Source organism: Drosophila suzukii, chromosome 2L (assembly GCF_043229965.1).
Source record: "Drosophila suzukii chromosome 2L, CBGP_Dsuzu_IsoJpt1.0, whole genome shotgun sequence".
Classification (NCBI taxonomy): domain Eukaryota; kingdom Metazoa; phylum Arthropoda; class Insecta; order Diptera; family Drosophilidae; genus Drosophila; species Drosophila suzukii.
The window spans coordinates 3,860,776-3,885,983 of NC_092080.1; the positions used below are offsets into that span (position 1 = coordinate 3,860,776).

The following is a 25,208-nucleotide window of genomic DNA, read 5'->3' on the forward strand; positions in this document are numbered from 1 at the left end:
CCTTCGATAGCTCAGTTGGTAGAGCGGTGGACTGTAGAAGTGTTTAAGATCTAGTATAGACATCCATAGGTCGCTGGTTCAAATCCGGCTCGAAGGATTTTTTTTATAATATTTTTTTAATTGGTTAGAGAACCAAGACACCAGGTAGTAATATTTTTCGAATAAATGTTACAGGGGTTATATTATTTCTGAAACTTAATTCATTTCTAGTTTCATTTTTGTAATACCATTCCGATTTTAACAAAAAAAATCATAAAATCTGAAAAAGCCATTAAATGGAATAAAATTCATTAACTTTTAAAGACATCTTCTGGATTCTGTCTTCTTTTCCGCACACCTTTAATCCAAAATAAATAATAAACATTGCTTATTTTTTTAATAAATTGTTTTTCTTTTATATTTTTCATCTTTCTTTTTCCTCTTCGCTCCCGCATCATCATTATCATCGTCGTCATCAAAAATATGCATTGTTTTAAATAAATAAAATAATAAAGTTTATATGAAAAATACATATACAAATCGTGCTCTGCAACATCAGGCACGAATCGATATTTTCCATTCATCGGGTTTTCTTTTTGTGGGTTTTTTGTTTCTTTCGTTTCTATTAATTTATCCAACATGCTGAGCTTAGGCGATAGGTCTTAAATTTCTAGATTAATTAACGTTTACGGATTTATTCGAGCTTAGCTTAGAACGCATAACGATGTAAATAGTTATTCATATATTTATAGAGCATACGTTTTGTTTATACAGTTACGTTTAGTTGAATTCGGAACGAAGTTTGAATACCCTTTCGTCGATATGTGTTTGTGTGTGTGTGCTTATGGATGAGTGTGTGCTGGTGTGTGTATCGCATATAAAGTATATAGGTATTTAGTACATATACAATATCTGTTTGTTTGTTTATCTATAACTATGTGTTTAGGACCGATAGATCCTAAGTAATTTCAAGTCATTATTCGATTATACTCTCGCTAGTTAATTTACAAATGGATTGCTATTGCTTTATAAAATTATTAACAAAAAACGGCTAGTAGAATAGGTCTCCTTTCCACATACATACATACAATAGATACCAGTTCGCATCGATATAGTTGTTTAAAATATATATTATATTAGCATTTTTATACAATTTGTTCAATTGGTCGATTTACTCTTACACGTACTCCTCTTCTTCTACTCTTCCTCCTCCTTCTTCACCAGCAGCAGCTCACACAGATACGAAAGTATCTTATATCTGAAGTATCTGACGGATGGGCGGGTTGGGGGCGTGGCATGGCGGCTATATACAGTGGACTCTGCTCTCTCTCAAAATCGCTCTGATCTAGGATTTTTCCCCAGCCTGGCTGGGGAAATCGACAGAGGCTCCAAGGTGGGCGGTTTTCTTCTTCCATATTTTTTTTGTTTTTGTGTTGGGTAGATGGGTGGGCGTGGCTGCCGCCTTTTTTTATACGATTAAAGTCTAACGATTTACACTTAAAATTCAAATATTCAGTCCATTTTGTTTGCGTTGTGTTTAAAGCATTGACGGCTTGGAACCAAACAGCATTTGATGCTCTCTCGCTCGCGATTTCCTTGCCTTTTCCAATCTAGAAAATTTGGAAAAGCGGATGGCACGATGGTGCGATGGTGCGCGAATCTATCGACAGCCACAGCCCACCACGGTCATCTCCTGGTAGTTCTTCAGCACCACCGTACTTTGGTCGTTGAGATAGAGCATGGCCACGCTGTCCAGTTGCGTGGGCACGCAGCACGCCTTTGGCACCTTGCCGGGATTCATGTTGTTGACCAGGGTCTGCACCACCGCATGGTTGGTGGAGTTGAAGTGGTCGGCCAGCGGAAAGGGGCACTTTCCGTGGCAGTAGTACGCATCATAGCCCAGTGGTGCCACAATCCAATCATCCCAGCCAACGTCGGAGAAATCCACATACAGCGAGTGCCGCCGGCAGGTGTCGTCGTGGTTCTTGCGGCGAGCCGGTCTCCTCGGTTGCCGCTTATTCCTGCCGCCCTTGCCACCGCCCCCGCCTCCCTCCCCACCAGACACATCCCGGATGGAGCGCGCCTTGTGCCGCCCATCGTCCGTGTAGGTGAAAAGGAGCGGCTGCTTGTGCTGCCACCGCTCGTGCGCCTCGTCCGCGCTGCGGCGCAGGCGCACATGATGATGGGGCGCCGGCTTCAGGGACCGCACCGTCCTCACCTCCACCAGCAGTCCGTAGTTCCGCTGCGGACTCGCCAGCCACCGGTCCACGGCCGGCTGGACATCGAGGCTCACCGTGTCCGTGCTGTTCAGCCGGACCGTCTTGGTGTCCAGCAGCAGATAGCTCGGCTCCCGCTGGCCACGCACCCCCACCCGCGTGATGTCGTAGACGAGCACCTGGTAGCGGGTCCGGTTCGCCGACGACGTCCTGGCCACCACCTGCGGACTGAGGGCGTCCCGCGTCAGCTGCAGCTCGGCGGCCTTCAGCTTCTCGTCGGCGGGAATGCTCTTCACGTCGAAGTGCAGCCGAAACCGGTGGTGGTGCGGAAATCGATCGTCGATTTTACTATCTGCAAAGAGGCGGAAGAAAATGATGGTACAGGTGAGTTGGGAATTGGAAAAAAGTGATTACTTAATGATATAACAAAATTATATGTAAGTTATAAGGATTTAATCAAGGATTTTATTAAAGCATTGCTAGAAAGTGCTTGCCTATAGCTAGTTCATAAGAATAATTACTAAAGAAGTAAATTCTTTTAAATTTTTCTATCCCATAACATATTTAGAACATTATTTCTAGCTGAGGATTATAAAGAAAAAGTCCTATAACCTTGCAGGAATTCCCTTTTTACATCCGGTTTAAGTTCAGGATCCTTATACTCTTGTTTTTTAAGAACGTGGGCCAAAACCACCCTATCATCTGCCTGTTTAATGCACCCCAAAATCGGAATCAGCGAATTAAGCCAGACGATCCGGCGGATCAGGTGATATAAAGCGGGCTCGGATCTCCGGCCAGATGATTAGACACACCTTCGGCCAGCCAGTAGAATACCTTCTACCTGGATTTCTGGATTGGTAAGTAAGTAAGTAAGTACCCCCTGCTTAAATACACCCACCACTCGAGAGACGAGAGCGTGGAAAGTGCAGGGAAATCTGGGACAAAGAAGGTCGAAAATCGCACGTTCCAGTTGCCCAGCCGCCTTTTTACGACTGGCGCCTGTGCTAAAGACCCTGGCCCACCCCGGCCTACCTTTTCGGATCTGTATGTATATACATATATTATATATCTTTGCGGCAAGGTGCAAACTCTGCACGCTTGCTGAAAAATCTTAATTTGAATCGACGCCGCTCTCAAGTACCTCGGCCGAAAAAGAAAAGCGAGTCGTAAATTCTTTTGGGAAGCGAGAATCAACCGGAGGGTTGGGATGCGTATCCGAAAACTGACAAACTGTAAACTGCAAGCGGCACAGATGCCGCATCTTAGGACGTGGCCAGAAACTGAACCGTAACCAAGACAAACTCGACTCGCCAGTCGGCTTAGACACTTGGCTTTAGACACTTGGTTTTGTGTGTGCGGCTCGGTTATCTTTACCTGCTCTTAACTGCTTTATTGTTCGACCATATAATCCTGCGGAAAATAATGCGAAATACGCTTTAATAATAATTGTTATTCCTACAAATACAATATAAAAGCCATTTAGCGCATGCGCTAAACGTTCCTGGTGTAATTCCTAGGAACATTTTCAAGGTCACTGCCGGGCTGTCATCGCGGCAGAGCAGGTAAAAGGACTCTCTCGTCCTTTTAGCTGTTCATTTTGGAAAGCCGTGGAATTTCCGCGTGATTTCACAGCGCTTGCGTGAATGATATGAGGGTGGATCGAAGGATCGGCGGAGAGCAGGTATTCAAATCGCTTAGATGAACTAGAAATTCAGGGAAAATCCGAATCGCTCTTCATTCGCATTTTGGTAGCGGAAAGTACGCGTTGCGATGAGTGGGAATATAAATTAGGGGTAATACAGATCGAAGCCTTTGGCAATGCACAATCTTCGGAGGAGAGCAGGTGGAAAGTGCAGGTATAGGAAGTAATCGAAAATGGATTGTATTATTTTTATGTCCTAATAAAATGGGCAAGCTACTCTGTTTATGTATAGTTCCTAATCAAAATTCCTAGCTTGGGCCTTTTGATATGCCTCTCAATCTTTTTGCAAAATTAAAATATATCAACCGATCTAGATAAACCTGTATGTATAAAATTATTCCTTCACAAAATGGAAATTATTCTCCTTATAATAGAGGCAATATATTTGGCTAAAATGGTATGGTTAAAAGCGAATATATTCAACAGATATCTTTAAAAAAATTCCATTAAAGTCTGCATATCTTAGCTTTAGATTGTGGGCCATAGTAAAATAATATTTACCCCATTAACACAAAATGCTACAGTTAAGAACATGCAATATTTGTAAGTTTATAATAAGTGAAACTAAACCATTGAATTACAAATCTTATTAATTTATCGAAATATTTTAAGTATTGTCTTTCGAAAATGATATGGGTTTTTAAAAAATTCTTTAAAAAACTATTCTCAAGTTCCGGGTGTCTATCACCTAATATACTCCGATTTTAAGATTAAATAGTTCTCAAATATTAAGAAGAAACTCACCTTTGTGTGTAAAACTTCGCACTGTGTTGGCCGACTTGGTCAGCAGTCCCGGCTTGGGGATGTTGACCGAGTCGAGCTCGTGGCCCATGATCTCGGCGTAGAGCCGCTTCATCGGCTCGGGGATGATGATCTTGGAGCGGTCGATCTTGGGCGGCCGCTTCATGTTGAACAGCGAGAGCAGGCTCTTCTCGATCTCGACTAGAGTGGAGGGGTCCGGCTTGAGCTTGTCCTTGATCAGCGCCTCCTTGCTGTAGGTGGACGGGCCCTGCTCGGCGATGATGGCCCCGGCGTTGGCCGGCACATTGATGGAGGCCACCTCGCGATCGAGGACCAGCGTCGGCTCCTCCACGAAGATTGATTCAATCGACGATTGATGAGATTCTGTGGATGAGGATACCGCCTTTTTGGCCTGCTGCTGATGGCTCCGCTGGTGGTGGTGGCTATGGTTCTTCTTGTGGTTCTTCTGCTCCTTGACAGCCATTTTGTTGTTGGGTTTATTAACTAATTGTTTAGACTTATTTTTGGAATTTTCTAATTGGTCTGTTCTTGGTTTATGCACTTCGTTGAACTGTCGATTGTTCGCGTCACTGTTGCTATGTGCTTTTTTGTTGTGCTTGTTTTTACTCAGATGGCTTTTATCACTATCACTGAACGAGGAGGGTTCGTTAAATGGATTAAATGCTTTTGCTAATGCTGTGCTGGTTGATGCTCCGTCCGATCTGTTGGAATCAGATCGTGATATTGATCCTGATCCCAAACCTGATCCTGATCCTTCTAGCGGAATCTGAGCGGCTACGGGCGCTATGGCGGCGATGAATCTCTGGGATATATCCTCGGTGCTAGCAACTCGAACGATCGTCTGAAAGGTCGCCAGCACTGCGAGGAGTAGAAGCCATGCGCGCATGGTCGCTTGCAACTCTGAAAAGAGACAAAGACGAAGACATGGGTTAAATAATGATCGGCATGGGTTATAGCTTCGGGATATTATATGGTATGGTATGGCAGGGAATTCGGATGTGGTATGTGGACTCCGATTCCGATTCCGATTCGGACTGGGATCTGAGATCTGGGATCGTATTCCACACTTCCACTCAATCCGCTCTTGCACTCACACTCAGGCGGCCATGGGTGCAAGCGGGACGACTATAGGGGTCCAACTCTTTCGTATCTGACAGATACTATCTGGTATCTTTCGCAGTGCGGTCTCGGTGTAGTGTATCTCTGTCTGTGTGCGTCTCTGAGCGTGTGTGCGTTGGACGACGTGCGCTGCGCGACTGAACGCTGGCTCTTCTTCTTCGGCAGGTAAGCGACGTCGGCAGCGGCGGTAGCTGCGACTGCGACTGAGGCAGAGGCAGCGACTGCAGCAGCGGCAGCGGCAGCGACGTCGCTTCCTTTTGGCCCATTTGAGAAGAAAAGAGAGCAGAGCGCCTGGCCAAAGTTTTATGGCCCTACGGGGTGAAAGGTTCTGGTTCTGGTTCTGGCTCTGTTCTCCTGACTTAAAAAATGGTGGCTCTCTTCCCGCTCCCGACCACCCTCCCCCTGAACTCTCACCTGCTCTTCGGCAAGTGTTGCAATCGCAGGCGGACATTGCACCTTTTGCACTGACACACGATCTTTTGGGACCAGCTTTATCGTTTTGTGTCTACGAATAGAAATTCAATATAGCCCCATACCACACCATACCATACTATAGCATACCCAAAAACCCCCCTCATTTTTTGTTCGGTTATTAGAGTAGCTTCGATCGTCATATTTTCCACTTATCGCTCGCCATAGCGCTTTGATTTACAAACAGGCGGCAAATGCTCAAAAACCCTATCTGGAAAATTTATGAAAATTATTAGAAGTATTCTATATATTTTGGTTATAGGCTATAAATTTCCCAGATTTTATCTCAAGATGAGTTTGAGAAAGGTACGCCATACGCACACGCACACACCTAGAACAAATTACATGTTGTTTTTCACATAAAGATTAACATCTTATCTTGTACTAAAAACAAAAATTTGTTATATGACAGGGCGCTTAAGCGCAAAGGGATCCGGGATTGGGATCGGGATCTTTCGAAAATGGTTAAATTGGAAATTGGAATTTTGGAAAAGATGGCACACGCTGGGGGGTGCACAAGATCTTGGGCCTTTGATAAGGCCTCGCTTCGAACCGGGGAAATTGGTTGAACTTAGAAATTAGAAGGGGATTATGAAGATTGTGGAATGGGTGAATGAAATTGAATTTCATAAATACGTTTATGATTTGTTCATAATTTGTTGTTTGTTTTTAATATGTTCCCAGAATTCCACATTCCCTATTCCGTGTGGGTTGTGGTTGCGTGTGGTTTTCAGTTTCAGTTCCAGCCAGAGTTTGGCTGTATTAATAGGTTCTTTACTACCTGCCCGCTGGGTGACGGGTGAACTGGGACAAACGGGGGTTTCCCCTAGACCGATCGGCCCATCGATGAATGCCAGGCGCTATCCGGAATTTCCAAGCTCGCCGTCCATTCAGTGAATCTACGCGTACTAGACACCAGATACGTTACTATATCTAGCCATAACTCGCACTCAGCTCAATCCGAGCTGTGAAATGTCGCAAGCGCCTGCTAAAGTTCAAATTTCAGCTTTTTGTCGCAGCACCAACGACTCCGAAATGTTTCGCAAATTGACACATTTTTATTATTAATGATTAACGTTTGATTCCGGTTACCCAATACCCAAAACGCACACACACTGGCCAAGTTATAGTATAGTAATCTGTGCCGCACATCGTCAGCAATTAGATTGGTTTATAATAAACGCCAGCGTTGGCACAAAACCCTTGGACACTCACGCACCCAGAAGATACAATAGAGTCGAAGACTATATTCTGCCGGGTAATTTATGTGCCAGGATATTGACATTTTTGTTTTGTGTTTGCCGCCGCTTTTTATGTTCCCTTTTTTAAGATTTCAGAGGGTCCTATCTTTAATATTAGTTGTGTATCAGAACGGTACTTTATTGTGCTGGCCAACAAAGGTCTGGGGAGTTCTTGGAATAGGATCTCGGTTTAGAATACAATACAATTATGATATACGTGGGGAAATATTTTGATTAAGTGCTACACGAAATTATGTTAGCAACAGGTTGATTTAAGTTAACGTCGTGTTGAAACTCACGCCCTATCTATAAGGATAGGTACAGCTTCAAACAATACGTTAGACAGTTAGTCAAACTTATTTAGATCTGATATATAGAAGCTCAAAAATAAAAAGCAGATTTGAATGAAGAAGTCATATCTACACCTAATCTTTCAATACTAAATCATGCTAAAACTAAGTCTTAAAACAAACTTTCATTTACAGGGATAACCAAGCTAAACTTTAATTCTAGGAGAATATGTGATCGAAGTTGAAAATTAATATTTTTAAAAATATTTAAATTGTAATACATTAATAACAATCTTTTGGGGCAGAAAAATTCCAGCCAATTGACATTGAAATTGACTGTTGCTAAAGCACATTTGCCAAATATCCCATTACCGATTCCTATAGCCAACTTTTGGCCAAGAACAATTTGAGTTCTCTCAAATATCCGAGACCGAATGCCGCATGCCATCGACAAGGCAAACAACCCGAAAATTCCAGGCACCGCCAATAATTTTCCAATATCAAATGAACTTGGCTCTTCGATATCGAATGCACAGCTGTCATTATGCAATGGGCTTGTGTGCAGTTCTCACAAGTTCAAAAATTCACCTCCGCCTCCTTTTCTTCTTTTGACACATTTACATAAGCTTAGGTTGGGGACGAAGGCCCGGCACTCACCTCAGTCTTATAAAGTTTCCTATGGTCGAGTGGTATCGCTTGATATTGGATCTCCGGGTGCCCGTATCGCTCAAGTCGAATATCGATACGACATGTGTTCGGTTATTAATTCGAAAGCCGTGTGATGGATCGCCCGGAAAGCAAGCAAAATAGGAGCGACCAACTGTCTCGTACACTTTTCGTTCCACTGAATTTATGACGGGATTGGATCGGGGAATTCAGAATCTGAATCGAAATCGAATTCGGAATGGGAATGGGATCCGTTATCGCGGCGAGCGGCTTTCGGTTACACTTGGATATATTTGCACAATTTACAGATGTTTATGGCGCTCGGGCCGTTTCGCTTTTCAAATAAATCACGCTTGTGTAAATATCTGATAGGGATGTCGGCTACTGTTACTGTTTTCCTTCGATAATTGTAGATGAAGTAGATCGAGTTCTTGTTGAAAATAGTGTTGCCGCATTCGAGGCGCACCTGGTCGGTAGATGTGGCTGGGATCGAAATGCCGCGGCACATGACACCCTGAAAGAGCCCTGGGGTTAGGATCTGGGATCTGGGATGTGGATCTGGAGCTGGGTATCTGGCGGATACTCCTGTCACCCGGCGGCTCCTTCGGCTGACGATTCGCAGGTTATCCACATATTTTCCAACTGACACTCACGCACTTTGTTTTCAAACCGTATCTGGGGGCATCTCCAGTATCTGTTTCTCTATCTGTATCTCTATCTGTATCTGTATCTGTTTGTTGTACTTATTTCGTATTCACAGCTTTATTTGCTTTGGCTGGTTGTTCGGATTTCAGGGTTTCCCTTTACAACCCGTCAGTTGACATTCCACACACCCAGCAGAAGACACACACTCGCGCACAACAACCTCAAATGCCTCAATTTCTTTGTTTCCGCACTGAGATCTTATGGGGGTATCTTCACGCCTCACGTCGCGAATCAGTCAGATACTTTTTCTGTATTTTCTGTATTTTTTTGGTGGCCCGAGAATTTTTCTCGAAAGCTTTGGGTTCACGCCAAGTGGCTCACTTTCCGCCGCTCATTTCGCTATAGATTTAAACTCGATCAGCGCTGTTGAACGACTAACGCCTTTCTGTCTACCTCTACCTGATTCCGATACTTCAGATACTCGGCTCGGTTACACACACACCGACGTGCCGAGCACACAGATACACACTTCGGCAGCTCCACTCCACGAAAGAGAGAGAGGGAGAGAGAGAGCGAGCGCATAGCATAGCCGAGAGCGTCGCAGATCGGGAGAGCTCGGAAAGTTGGGGCCGTAGCCCCATCTCCATCATTATCGCGATCATGATCACGCATCTCGTCTAGCGTTTCTCGGTTTCGGACTCGGATTCCCAGCCAGCGCGACGTCAAGATCTTCCTCGTTTTTTCGCCGCTCTCTTGAGTGACCACGCAAACACTCAACCAGTTAATTGGTCGACGTTCTCTGGGGTTTTGAGTGGTTTCTCCGCTTCTCTCTCCCCGGAGAGAACCCACTCGGCCATTCATTCTGAGCTTTTTGGTTCAAAAGTCTTGGGGGTTACAAGGCAGGCATTTTGTAAAACTCAGGGTGGGTACTAAAGGTTTTCGGCTTGTGGTGAAATGTTCTCTTTATTAACTTAGAAATTTAGGAAGTAGTTCGAATACATTTATCCCAGGGAACTTAAAAAAAATGGTCTTGCCTGCAATTCTCATAGATTTTAGGCTTCAGAATAATTTGCAAAGAATAGTATCCCGCTTACTTACCAAATTCAAAATTATAAATGAAATGCTTTGAAATCGAATAAACATCGAAACAATAGAATGGCTGAGCACAGTTTTGACCAATAATAGAAAATGTGGAACAAACACTTTATTTGATTTTTGATAGTCGTGGATTTCAAGGAAATATTCCAAACAATTACTTCCTTTTAAGTAAATATTTAATTAAAGCAGACAATAATACCCAGTTTTATTTCATGGAGATTAAAGTTTCTATAAATAACAGTGCACTATTATTTGACAGTTGGTATTCTAAACTAAATAAGACCTTATTAGCCACTAGAAACTGAAACTCTTATGAAAATGTTAAAAATCGGAATATTCCCCTAAAAATTCTAAAAACATTCTAAAACTCCTTTATAAATGTAAAAATAATCTTTTTCCGCTAGAAATCTTCCAAAACTCTTTAAAAAGAACTCCCCTACTTACATTTGACACTCCTGCGAATTAAGTATCCAATCAACCGAGTCGTTTCCTTCGGCCAGCAGAGTGGAGCATTTAGCTCTCGGGGATCGGGATTTCGAGCTGCACGAGCGCAATGAGCCAAGTACGAAACCAAACTGTCTGCGCATTCCTGGAGTCTGGGACCTCGGATCTTCCGATGTTCCGATGTTCGAATGTGCCAGCCAGCCAGGCAGCGATGGTATAATGACGATGATCATGATCATGATCACCGATCACCGCACATGCCATGGATATGGATGGCACAAGTGCGAGCGAGAGCCCCCGACTTTCTGTTTTCTCGTCTGTGTGTGTGTGTGTGTGTGTGCTTAGGTAACGAAATCCTTGGCAACAACACAAACAGAAAATGAAATCAAAAAGTCAGGAATTAGTATAATTTTATTGGTCGGAAGGCAAGAGGTAAAAAAAGGGCAGTGGTGGCAGCCATAAGAATGACACATGCCGGCTCTTTCGCACTCAGGCACACAGATACTCGGCACCAATACACAAACACTCGCCCAGCTAAATGCATTTTAACTGCCTTTTGTTGTTGCACTTGTTTGTTTGTTTGTGGAGATGACTCTACGTTTAGTAACTCGGGGCTCTTTCCTCAACTCGAATATCTTCTCCGTCTTCGAAACACCCGCGCATGCGCAGCCAACGTGACTCTGCCACAAAAGATTGCTGTTGCAGTTGCAGTAGTTGCAGCAGTTTTTGCTGCTGCAGTTTTTACCAACTGAGCAGGTGCTGCAGACCAGCCAAGAAGACGGCGAATATCGGGGTTTGGTAGGTGGAGCTGTCTTTAAGACTCACACAATGCCAAAAGGTTTTAGCCAAAGCTGCCAGTTGGCTTTCTTTAAGGTCTGATTGGGGAGGGAGAAGTCTTAAATTCTCTTGAATATATACATTTATAATGTTTTTTGTTATATATTAAAACCTATATTTGATATATCAAGAATGTTTGCAACATGTAAGATGACTTTCTGCGGAGTTCCTCCTTATAGAATTGGTTACTGCTTGCTTATTAAAAGCATTTTCTGATTGTTGCTATACTATACTATACATGTTTCTTCCTATCTTCTCTTGAGTCGGGTTTTTCAAAGATTAAAGTCCTATGAGGAAACCTTTTGTGTGACAACCGGAAATGAAGCTCAGCTGAGAGAAATCCCTGTATACTCCCTACTCAGTTGCAATCCCATTGAGGACCATTGGCGTCGTCTGGACGAAAGACTGACCAAATGGAGCGTTGCCAGACATTGTGGCTTTACTATACTTTAGTATTCTTATGCCACACATGGCCAACTGGCGCCAGGGCTTCTTAAGTAGCCTTTGTTCCTGTCCAGTTCTTCACTTGTCGCCGTCTGTCCGGCACTTGTGCCTCCCTACTTACAGCGAGCATCGGATTTCTCGGATATATCTACGGTTCTCGAGAACACAAGATGATATATTTGCTTAAACTACATTGTGTTAAAATATTCTAAATTTAAAGAAAACTTATAACAGAAAATAGTGAAGATAAAGTATAATATAATATATAACAATTTGCTTTCAGCACTAGCAACTTCTAATTTCCTTCTCACACCACAATAATAATACCTCCAAGAAGATCCTAACACTTTGGATGGTTAGTTCTAGAAACGAAACCCAGTCGCCGTCGTCGCTTTGGCTGCTTAACCCCATGATGCCCCACCTCCCCGCGGTGATTCATGCCCATTGGCGCACAGAAAAACTCCACGCCACTCCACACAGATACAGATACAGATACATTTACCGAGAAGAAGGCGGGCTCCAAAGTTCGTGGAGATCCTTTTGTATGTTAATCGTCTGTCTGATTTGTCCGTCTTTGTGTCTCAGTGTCTTTGTGTGCTGTGTTCTTCTGGTCTTCTGGTGTTCTGGTGTTCCCATGATGGTGTTGGTGTCGTTCTGTGCTCCTCCTTCGATTCGCTTGGTCTCTTTTCCTCTCTCGCTCTGCCGCTGCATCCGGCAGATAAACAGATACAGATACATTTGCCCTGTGGAATGCCGGCTCTCCACTCAACTTTAATGGCACTTAATTACCTTTTGCACGGCCCTGCTTATCGGACCACCAGAAATCGGAGTCCTTGGACGGCTTATCGCCGTTTGCCATCCCTGGCGCTACTTTCACTGGACCAGAAACGAAAAATTAAACCGAAAGAAAAGAAATACGAAATCCATTATCAGCTGCCGTTCATTTATCAAGTGCTCGTGTGTCATTTGTTAAAGACAAGTGCCTGGCAAAAACATCTCGCAGCGCAAAAACTCTCAAGTTCTGGATGGGAATGGGAATGGGAATGGCATCATGATCCTAGACGGGGGTACTGATACTGGACGGCTGTCTACTGACCACATGCCAGGACCTCGGGCACAGCAGGATCATCTCGATCCCTTTTGGCATTCTGTTTTCCCTGGCACGCAACGGGGGCGTGAGTCCTAATAGTCCTCGCAGCGGATGGGAACTGCAAGGATGCGGGTTCCTTGGTTGAGCAGGGATAGTTTAATCAAAGTCTAGGGGACTGGGTCTTTGAGAGTATCTATTTTTAACACCGAAACGATATAATTACTACTATTTACAATTTTTTTATAGGAACTCTTATAATATTTGTCGCCCTTTGCTTTAAAGTTATACATCTTTAATATTTTTGTAATGGCATTGAAACTAATCTTCCTGTATCAACCTCCTCAATTTTTAGTAGTGGTCCTCAAGCATTCTATGATAATTTTAAATTAGCAAACATATATCTATAACAACCAAAAGATCCTCAACTAGATTCTAGCACCAATTATATATAATATTTATATAGTATATTTTTTCTTAAAAAGGTTACAAATGGTTCCCAAATAAACCCTTGCTAACTAATTTAATCCTCAAATATGACAAATAACAAACAAAATATTTAAGCCAAAAGTTACTGATAAAGATAAGGGTGTCCTAATAAAGACATTTGTTACCTAAAAACTTCCCTTCCCCAATTAGGCAACAAAATACCTACGCCCATTCTTATGTGTTCTAGTGTTTCAGCTGGTTGTGCACACACAGCCTGCTCATCAAGAAATGAACCTCATTAGGGGATACTTTATACGTGTCCATTGATTCGCTCCGTTTCGCTGCTGGCCGGCTAATCAATTACCATCGAGGAGCAGACTGCGAACAAAAGTCGCCAAACAATGCCGCTTGTTGGCACGTGGACGGCAGTCGAGAGCCTTTCACCGCCGCCTGCCTTAAACTTGATGGAAAGGTGACAGTCACAGTCACTTTAGAAAAACCAGCTACAGATACAGATTCAGATACAGATGCTCGTACGGCTACAAAAACCCAAACCTCATGAGGCAGCCGCAAAACTGCAGGCGAACGGAGCCTCCTATGCGATACAAATACAATCCGAATACGAATCCGATTCCTACGACAATCGTCGATTGTTGCTCGACTGGATTCTGGATTCCCTGCCCTGTCTTTTGTTCAATTAAAACGTTATTATTGTGTGTTTCGCTCTGCGATGAATGACAAACTGGCTGTAAAGTGCAACTGCAACTGGGGACTCGAAGTCTAAGTTGCATCTTGTGAAAGCTGATCCTGAACGTTTTGTAAGAAGCGGGGCATGGATATGGGTTTCGGTCTGGGTCTTAGGTGGGTTTTGGGTTCGGGATCGGAGATCTTGTGGTAATTTGATGCTGCCGCCGATGTCCCTGCCTTTGTTGTCGGTCGGAATCGTTTTGTTTGTTTATAAATTGGTAACAAAGCCAAGCCTCCTTCGCTGGCCATTAGCCATCAGGATCAGCACTTGATTTATGCATTTCTGATGGTAACTTTATACCTTCAAGCGTTTTATTAGCGCCAGTTAATAATAATTCCCTTGGGAACATTGCATCGGGGGGAGCCAACTTCAAATTAAGTGCAATTAAAGTGAGTGGTTAATAAAAGAGATTTTGAAGTCTATTATTTTGACTTGATTGATTGTGGGACTAGGTTATATTATGTCATTATATTATCTTTTCTAGACTTTTTTATAGATCTTCTATGATATCATAATATTTTTTAAAATTTTGTATTAGTTAGTTTGCTGATTATATCCATTGTAAGTTGGGTTTAAAAATGCTGAGCGAAAAAAATAAGAAACTACTTCAACTTTAATAGAGTCTTCTTGCAATCACCGGCGGCGTGAAGCAATCCATATAGGAAATGGGGAGGGAGCCACATGGCTCCCACTTTATGGAAACAGTTTGAATTCGAATTAACACAGCGGGCAGCCCGCATAAGCATTAAAAGTCAATTGCAATTAAGTTCGGTTAAGCATCCACGTATCGTTTTTGTGGGGGTACGTGCGAGAATATCAAAGGTGGAAATCTAGTGGCCCTCTCGAGTGGGCCACAAATCAAATTGGCTCCCTGAATCGGGGATCGAACGGAGTTGGAGCTGTAGCGCCATCGATAAAACTTAATGGCTACCATAACTGTTAAGCTGAATGGCGGCAAATTGCAGCGAGCATTCAAATTTATTACTAATTGGGTGTGAATTGCAGGCAGTGCAAGTGCTGCATATGCAGCATGCAGCATAATCGAAATGGGTGCTAATTGATAGGCCTTTGATCTGCGGCCTCTATTTATTTACAGCGATTGTAAAACAACGGATCGTGCATAAAACAAACATTGCCTCAGATGAAATGGGCCTCCGAATGGCTAGTACTCCACGTAATCGCCGGGTCTTCGTGGGTCTGCAGCCAATCCGTTGACTGCACATCAAAATCATCATTAGCACCGGCGTTAGGGACTCGGAACTCGAAACTCGGGGCCTATGCAACTTCGACACATTCCCGTAATGGTCGCATTACTGTCAAGTGGCCAACGGAAGGGAGACATCAAATTTTATGATTTCATAAATATTTAACCAGAGGTTCAATCTCAGGGCAGTCCTACGATATAGTTCTCTAGCCCCTCCTCTAGTTTTTTCCTTGTTTACACTAACTATTTCGGATCCCGCGAACAGAACACATTAATTTACTTTGTCTTCGGGGCTGTAAACACTCGTTTCATTTACTGTTGCCAAGTCGTTGGCTTTATCTTTATCTGCTGGGTTTGTGTACTATAGTTGCCACCGCATAAACTAATTGTAATGGCGCAATAATCGCCACTTACATAAATGTTGCCTAATATCCAATGTTGATTTTTATGTATCGACACTTGAGCTTCTGCTGCCCTTTCAATTTAGTTGGGTTATAAGACTCGTATTAATTAAACTTCACATTTTTGGAGAGAAATTAAGGAGTATTATGAAATTCCGAGATTTTTTGAAGCAATTATATATAGGATCTAGAAAATACTAACATTTAATCATAATAATGATGAAAGAACTCTCTTTGTTAGTTATTTCTCCAAGTTCTTAGGAAATCCCAATGAAGTGCAAAACTCGATAAAGGGAACTTAATGCCTGTGAACTTTTCACACTTGCTCTACTTCCTATTTGCGTCCTTTTTTACCTGAAAGATGCCCCCAATACGACCAAAGTAAACATCGGCAGATCCATAAAGTTATGTTACATTTGCCATGCTCGGGCTCAATCAAAAGCACCATAAAATAGGCGAACTTTGCGATCACTCCAATCCAAACAAAGGCGGGCGCTAAACTCGATACGATATTACCAACTTTGTTGCCAAGATAATAAAATCGTTTGAGAATCTGTCACCTTGTCGCCATAAATTCGCAGCTCGGAGGCGGTAAAAAAAATCACAAAACGAGCGAAAGACGAGGTGCTGATGATGGGGAACATAACATACAACATCAACATCAACATCGGAAAGGAAAGGAAAGGGGGTCTGGGAAGGCAGCAAAGTTTACATACTCTTATGGTCTCGTAAATTGTAAACAAAATTATTGCAGCGATTGCCGAATTAAGTGCAACCGCAAAATGAAATTCAATTTGAGCAAAATGCCAAATGCAAAGTGCAATTCTGTTTGTTTGTTCGAGCGGTTTTTGTGTGCTGTGTTGCTGACCCAAAGAGAGGGATTGCGAATCAGCCTCGATATCGATTCGATTCGATTCGATGGTATGGTATATTGATCTATTTTTACCCCCACTGCCGGGCAGATAACTTGTTTATTTATAAGGCTTATGTTTGACATTGAAAATAATTTATAAACTCTCTGTTGTCCGCACAATTTATACACTCGCTATTTACGAGCTTCATTCATAGGGAATCCGCGCCGCGATTCACTCATTACCAATGCAATCGGCGGGGCACAGATGTGCTGCCCGGTGCAGCACTTAACTGTAGGCCCAAAAATGGTTAAAGCCATTCATGTCAGGATCGGCCAAAGGAGCCGCATCGATCAGTATGCAACATGGGGCAGCAACATGTCGAGCAGCCGCAATGTTGCCGGCCAATTGCTGCGAAATGTTGCCATTGCCAGCTGGCATCTTGTAAATGCGCCTGCGCCCCGCCCCCATCCGAGTCCCCACCTGAATCCGAATCCGATTCCGAGTCCCCATCTGAGTCCCCTGCCCATCCCCAACCCCCATCATCCCATCCTATGTCCATCCCGTTTTGGGCAGGACAAGCTATTCTCCTCCGATCCGTTCTAGTCTCGTCTGGTGAATGGCTCTGACTAACTGGCTGACTGGCTGTCCACAGTGCGTATGAATGGAGACAGGCGCTCGTCATCAGCTCGGTGATTAGGGATGGCAGCGTGAGAGCTTTCGATAATAGTTAGGATCCCAAAATAAAACAAACTTTTATCTAGTCAGCAAATGTGGTTTGATATAGAATAGCAAATCCCTTAATAACTAAAAAAGAATATACTTCTTAAATTAAGGATTATTATAAAGACTTAAGTCTTCCCTTAAAAATTATATCTCTCATAAAAGGAACCTGTTTCGTTAAATATATCACTATAAAATAAAACACCAGTTCAGTATTTATCCATATTGTAACTATTGTACCGACAAAAGAAAACATGATATAAGGTCTTAGTTCAACAAAGATCCTAATAGTTAAGGGATACTCGTATTTCCCATTTCGTTTACCAGTAAACCATGTATATGTATAAAAAATGAAAAAAAGAAATGGTATTGTAAAAATTTTAACCACGCAGTTCTTAATGTATTACGATCAGCATCTTAAGAACTTTCAAATGGGGTATAAATATTAATTCCAAAGTAAAGGAATCTTAAAGAAATCCATTAATATCCCCAAAACAAAGGTGAAGGCAATGTTACAATCATTCTTTTTCCATTCCCTTGTCTTAGCCATTGAATATTTACACTTACTACTGGAATAGCGATAAATCAAGGCTCTCCGGCGACCATCTGATAGTCGATCTTATCGGACGTGCCATCTCGAATCTCGGATCTGGGCAATCTTCTAATTTCGCATGCAGCCGCAGACTCGGACTCGCCTCGATTGCCAGATCGCGTGCATTGCTCATATATGGCAACGGGCGCGCATGGCGCACGTTTTAATTAGGATAATGAGTTGTTTCCGGGCTGACATCGCCAGAAGGAGCCCCCCCCCCCCCCAGCTGCTCCAAAGCAGATTCATTCAGTTGGCCAACTCAACCAGTTGGCCGGCCACAGTCCATCAGCAGTCTGGGCCATAAATGGTGGTACCATGTTGGAATTACAAATCGTTGTAAGTTTAATTAAAAATTAATAAATTTATGAGTTGCCATTCGCATTTAGCCATGCCAATTGTCTGGCCAGCAGCAATGCGGTGCAGCGTTGTTGAAATGCTGCAATCTTGCAATGTTGCAATTTCGCAATGTTGCTGCCGGGTCCTCGTTGATTTATGACTGCTCCTTTGAGAGAGGGAGAGACTGCCAGGCGTCTCTAGGTGGTTTTGGGCTAGGTCCTGCATTCCTTTCTACCACACTCAAAAGAATTTTGCAAAACACTTATGAAGATACCCTAGAACAAGAATGTATCTAATTCTTGTTTACAAACACATGGACCACGTTTTGAAAATGTATCTTGCTTTGCAAAAGTATCTTTTAAAAACTCAAACTGCTCAAAATAATATAAAATAAGAAAACCTTTTTTAAATCATGATATAAGGAACCTTTCTTAAATGATCCTAAAACAAAAAGTAGTACAGATGAATTTACAAAATATTTTAATAATACATCATGTTATAATACAATCATTTATTAAGGAAGCTTTCTAAAATGATCCTAAATTAAAAACCTTTCAGGTACTTTAAAAATGTATCGAATTATATTTGTTTTGATATTTCATATATCAAATATCATCATATTACATTGTATGACTTATTTTGATATTATTTTAATCAAGGTCGTCTGTATTATATATCAAATTTGTGATATAAACTTTAAGACCTTTTGATATTATAAAAAATGGTGAATAATTTTTTATGGTGAATAATATCCTTGCTAATGTTGTATTAACTTTTTTGAAGTGCTGCCCAAGAAAAACGGACTTCAAGGAGTACCGCTTTTCCGTGGCGAGTGATACCCCCTTTGGCCACTTCAGTTGACTAATTACCAGAAGCCAATTTGACTTACTCGGGAGGGTGTCTAATGACAAGTATGAACTCCTTTCGGAAATCATTCACAGCTCGCCGGCTGCGGCTTTCACCGGTTTTCCAGCCACGTTGGTGGCCCGGCGCAAACTCTTCGATTTTGATTTCGGGTGCCGGTACCCAAAAACAAATACCAAATATTAGCGCTTGCCCTTTCAACGATGGCGATGGCGTCTGGCTATTCCGATCCCAAAACCGAAACCGAAATCCAAACCCAATACCAATCCCAATCCCAACTGGCACTCCGGTGATGATGTTTAATTGCCCCTCTGACAGACGCACGCATGTCAAGTACAAATCAAAGCGAAAATCACAAATAGATACAGATACAGCTAGCGATAGAGATACATAGATACATCTATAATGCGGCTAGCTGCGTTTGCGTTAATTTTTTGTTTATTAGGCGGTAAATATCAAAGTTGAGCATAAATCAAATGTTGGCTGGTACATATCCCACAAATACAGGGGCACTGCGTTAGATACTCTCGATACTCTCGTTGTTCTCGTGTCGAAACTTTTCATTTTTTCAGTTTTTGGCTGCGTTAATTTGTACGTTCTACAAAATGCAACTTGTATCTTGTATCTCACGGTCTGTTTGTTTGTTTGTTGCTGCTGCTGTTCTGTTTGTTTGCGTAGCTTGTACGCTCACTTGGCTCTGGGTGCTGTTTAGTTTCAATAACCATTTTCCAATTAACACGAAACGCGTGTTTTTCACGTTAATTAATACAGAACTTTTTATCAATATTTGCAATAAAAATCAATCAACAGCTTTTGCAATTAATCAACATCAAAAGCAAAGCGCTCCGGCCAGGGGTAGCCAGCCAAAACACATAGAGATACAGCTGGGCGCCCAGATTTAGATACAGAATATAGCTACGTGTTACAGATACATTAACCCACTAAGTACCAAAACAAGGGGAACAAGTTGCCGCCACGCTTTTCTACGTTGTTGGCGTCTTCCAGCGAAAAGCGTCTGTATTTTCCTGTCTGACCTTTGATCGCTTTTCGCGGTACTCAATACGCCGTTTTCCAGCACGCTTATATCAGCATTATGTAAGCAAATTAAAACTATTATCTAATGTCTGATTCCGGGTAGAACTCGGCAAAATTTATGGTCCGAATTGCAACTAAATGTTCATGTAAACATTTGCTGGGAAAATATATGTACATCCATCAGAAAGTAAGTGAATTATGGCTACCACAGCGAAGAGTAAGTCAAGGTCGGCAGAGCTTATAGGAAGAATGTATAAAAAATGCTCATATAGCAACAACAAAAAAAGTACAATTCTTCTTTCCTAAATTAACAAATATTTCAAATTCAAAAAGGATTTTATAAGAAACCTCTTTCTTTGATGAACTGAACTGCAGAAAGTCGATATTAAACTAGTTTAGTATACCCAGGATCCTAATATTTCATTAAGATGTTATATTTATTATACAATCTCCCCCAACGAACCATTTCAATAAGCGTCACAGGCCTTGCCCTTTGACCTTTAAAGATCACCTCTGCACGCCTGGCTGGCCAGAGTTCAACAGCTGTTCCGACGGATCTCTCGGCTGAGTTATTCTCGAACCTCCCACACCTTCGGTGGAAGCCACCCACCTCCCAATCGCAGACATTGACCAAGCGTTGAAATCAAGTGCATTAATTTATTACACAACAAACAGATTGCTTCGCAAATCAAATGAACATTTACGGCGCGACCAGATACAAGATACAAGAAAAGTGCATGGCAGCCGCATAATCAATACAATTTGTGCGTTACGCCTGGCTGCGACGACAGACGAAAGAGAGGGGTAGTCTGGGGAGAAAGAGAGGGGTGTATCCAGGGCAGGGGCTCCAGATTTGTTAGGATCGATCAGGAGGTAATGGCCATCTGAGCATGCCGGCCTAATGCAGCTCGTGCGCATCTTGCAAAGGTGAACAACGGGTCAAATGTTTAAATTATATAAATTCAACAAACCAATTTCTTTAAAAAACTTTAACAGTATCTTTTGAATCAAATGAAACTAGTTAAAAATGTAAGATGTTTATTTATTTTATTACTGAGTCTCTCATAATGACTATGTGTTATATAGTAAAACCTGATTTCCTAACACATTTACATTGTACATTTTTAAAAAGATCATTATGACCTTTTCATTTAATATTTATATGTAACGTAAACACCTATTAAAACTGATCTAGCTATATCTAAAGCTAAAGAACGTGTATGTAAGTTTTAAATAAATCAATTTAACACTATTTGGCATTACCTTAGATGTCTAAAGGGCCAATAACCCCTTAAAATTGTTTTGTATTGATGTTACCAAGGGCGCCCTGAGAGGAGTATCAAAATATTGGTGGGGTTTGAGGGGGATGGTGTCCCTGATAGCACACGCATGCCACCCACCAGGTGGAATGGGGGGTTCTCCATCTCCGGAGGCATCTTTTCCGTACTCGGATCGTGCCCAGCATAAAGTGCTACATTTAATTGCGCGCCAAAGCGCTCTATCGCCAAAGCTACAATCCCTTGATACATATGTGTGTACTATCCCCCCACCGACAAACCAACAGATTGTTCCTTTTCTTCGTCGTCGTTTTGCCCACGGCGTGTAGCGCACTTAATATTTATTGTTTATTTACACAAGCGCATTAATCGCAAAGCGCAAACGCGCCAAAAACGAGCAGCGCAATTTACCGTAAAGGCCCCGTCGTATTTCCCATCCCCACCCATCGCACCCATCTTGACCCCACGCCCCTGCGCTTCCCGAAGAGATTCAGATTGAGAGATCCCCAGCCAGAGAGGTCCAAGATTTCAGCTTAATTTCATCGAGGTTTGCCGTATTAGACAGCGAGGAAAATGCAAAACAGTGGGATGGAAATGTATTACCAAGGAATATTTGAAAATAATTAAGGTATTAAAAAATTGATTTGTATTTGAAATAATTGTAAAAATAAGAAATGAGATTAATAGCTTATTAGCTTAGATATGATATATAATTTTTGTGGAGTTTTAATCATCTCCTTGATAAAAACCAATCTCTAAGGGTTACAGATATCTTAAAGGTTCTCAATTTATGTAAGCTTGATTATAATTAAAAAATTTTAAAATACATTTTAGTATTAAAAGATTGAGTTTTGGATTTCAAAAAATTGGTAGAATTAGAAATAAGATTAATATCTTATTAGTTTCAAGATATAGAATAGAATTTTTAGGGAGTCTTAAATATTTCTTGGGTAAAATTCCATATTTAAGGTGGATTATAACACATGAACAGTGATATAGTTTTCTAGAAGTCGGATATTTGCAAGCAAAAGCATAGTGGTATTTACAAGTTCAAAACGAATTTCCTTAAGCTAAAACATAGGGTTTACAATAGTAGACCACTGTCCCCATTCTTTTGCCCCACCTGGTCTCATGGTGATTTTGAGAACTTATTGCGTTTCAATATTTAGTTTGGAAATGTGCTTTCTTCGCACTAGCTCATTTAATTGGTAATTTATGGTGGCACAGGTAGCGAAGCCTGTTTGAAGCGTTTTTGATAATTGCGATTGCTGATTTGTGGCCAAATTTTTGCAACTTTGTGCCAGCGGGCAGCGCAAAAAGCGACGTTCGCCAGCGATGGCTAGTGGCACGCCAAATAAACAAAGCCCTGGGAAATGGATGTATTTCGAAATTGAATGTTTGTAGGATGGATATACCGAGGCTATTATATTTTCCCACCAAAAAATAGTTACTTGTCATCCGCCCGGGCCGAACTTCATTAATTATGCAATCAGAAGTAGCGGCTAGAGCGATTTAGGGGCATAAATCACACGCTCATCATTCGAACGGCGAACGCACTATATATGTTCGACACTAAAAATTTGCATAATTCCTGGAAGGCAGCGTCATCGTGCCGAAAATGACCAGAACGGTGGAGAGATCGGGGCGAGATATACCTATGTGTGTGCTCGATCAAGTGGCTTAATAGCTTGGGGAAAACAAGTGAAGTTCAACAGTTTGGAGAGCACTCGAGTGCGCCGTCGAAAGGAAAACACTCCAGTGGCATCGCATGGAATGGCCAGGAATCGCAGATGATTCGGATTGGGATTCCAATTTGGATTCGGAATCGGATTCACACACAGATTCCGCCTAGCCAGGGGTACGGCCTATTGAAAATGAAAATAACTTAATGCAAAGTAAGCGGCCAGCGTTCAACGTTCAACTGTTCAACTGTTCATGAGCAAACAAGGTTGTACATGGAACATGGTACACGGTATACGGCCAGCTCGTTGGCTTCGTTGGCTCTTAACGAGGCCGACATCAAACAAAACGCTGGCCAAGCAGCAGGCAAAAAGCCAAAAGGCAGTGGAAGACCACGACCAAGTAGGAGACCAAGACCAAGACCGAGATCTCGAGGCTGGGCTTCACTGCTATATAAACAATTCCTAGGCAATGTGTCTGTGTGCGCCGCTAACATTTCACTCAGCATGCTGGAGTCCCAGGAGCATCTCGAGGGGAAAGTATCGAAGACTAGGTACCCTGGAATTTTGAACTTTAAAAACAATGCAAATTTAGTCCTGACTGATAGGGATGATATCATAAATTATTTTCCTTGTAAATCTTATACATTAATTAATTGAACCTATTACTTACGTATATTTAATATTCTTAACAATTATTAGTTAGGAATAATACCTCGAATCCTTTTCCTTATATAAGAAAAGGTCTCATAGGGCCATTTTACTTTAAATTATTTATTATAGTTTTTCATCAGAGACAATGCCAATGATATCTCGAATCTTGGTCCTTGTATCATAAAAATGCCTTATAAGGGATGTTCCTTTACTTAAAATTAAATATTAAAGCGGAGGTTTATTGACCTGGTAGCAGTGTAATAAAGCCAACAAGAAATAAATAATTCTAACATTTAGTACAGAAAGAAAACTAAAAATCGAGATCAGTTAAACCACTTATCTTAGAATTATATTTAAAATAGCATCAGAACTTTCAATGTAATACTCCTATACCCCTGAGGTAATGTATATTAACCCTTCCCTGACTCATCGACTAATATACCCAAAAAACATAGTAATGATCATCAACAAGATCACTCTGCTCCTCCCTCGATCCCCGATCCGATCACTGGTAATGTGAAAAATTTCTTAGTCAAATATTGACCAGGCCCAAGCAGAAAAGAAGATCCAGAGCTGACGAGGTTGATGATTTTTCAATTTGGGTTTTGTAGTTTTCCGCTGGGCTGATCTTTTAACCGGCAAGTAGAAGTAGAAGTCGAGGCCTCCGTCTTGCAGCACTTTAAAACAGTTCATTTCTTTTGTCAAGGCGTTGGGACGTTCGAGAGACATTCGTTTAGATATTGCCGCTCGGCAAATGCGGCTGGCGAATGACAAACAGGCTACCGAACAAGTTAAAATATTTAAACATGTTTAGTGATTTGCTGTTAAGTAGTCGGTAATGCACACGAGCAGTCCAGAAAAAAGGCGAGGAAAGTATGCAGAGAAAGAAACGGAATGGATTTTAAAATATTATAGCATTATTCTTCATTAAGAGAGATATTTATCTGCCATAATTAATTATTTCTACGCAGCGATTCGGATTTGTTTGGATACCCGCAATGCCAGGGACACCTATTCCCACTCAGATATAGCCTGTTGAACTTTGCTCGATCTGAGAATCGTCAGGTACGAATCCACAAATGATGACAGCTTTAGCGTTGGCGATGATCAACGATTTAGCGGCACTTGCAGTTGCAGCTGCAGAATCCGAATCTGAATCTGAATCCGAATCCGAGGAAGCTGCCCCAATGTTTGTTTACTTATTTGCCTTCGGCTGTTAATAATTTATGTAAGAGCGTGTGGGCACTTGGAAAATAACAAACATCGCTCGCCGGGTGCATCCACAAATCTCTGTTAGGAGAGTGTAAAGAAAAATTGTGATTTTGAACTTGACGGATCGAAGTTGGGGCGGCTCCCTCCTTTAATTAGCATTGGTAATGAGATTTTAATACTTCCCGTGATGGGTGTGTTTGTG

General features: G+C 42.0%; 1 protein-coding gene and 1 non-coding gene across 4 annotated transcripts in view; one reads left to right on the plus strand and one right to left on the minus strand.

Annotated features, from left to right (window-relative positions):
• On the plus strand, window positions 1-97 carry TRNAY-GUA (transfer RNA tyrosine (anticodon GUA)). Its single transcript has 2 exons — window positions 1-37; window positions 62-97. It is a non-coding gene; the product is annotated as a tRNA-Tyr (tRNA).
• Window positions 98-367: 270 nt separating this feature from the next.
• Window positions 368-25,208, minus strand: part of dpp (decapentaplegic morphogen) — a 37,326-nt gene continuing 12,485 nt past the window's right edge. Inside the window, exons 1-3 of one of the 3 annotated variants that reach the window (XM_017089892.4) lie at window positions 8,438-9,528; window positions 4,642-5,559; window positions 368-2,547 (exon numbers count right to left, since the gene is read on the minus strand). In XM_017089892.4, the coding sequence (XP_016945381.4) occupies window positions 1,640-2,547; window positions 4,642-5,545 (1,812 nt within the window). In that variant the 5' untranslated portion in view covers window positions 5,546-5,559; window positions 8,438-9,528 and the 3' untranslated portion in view covers window positions 368-1,639. Of the gene's footprint in view, window positions 2,548-4,641; window positions 5,560-5,753; window positions 5,896-8,437; window positions 9,529-25,208 lie in introns of those variants that run through there. The other 2 variants (XM_017089893.4, XM_017089891.4) reach the window with 2 other exon arrangements.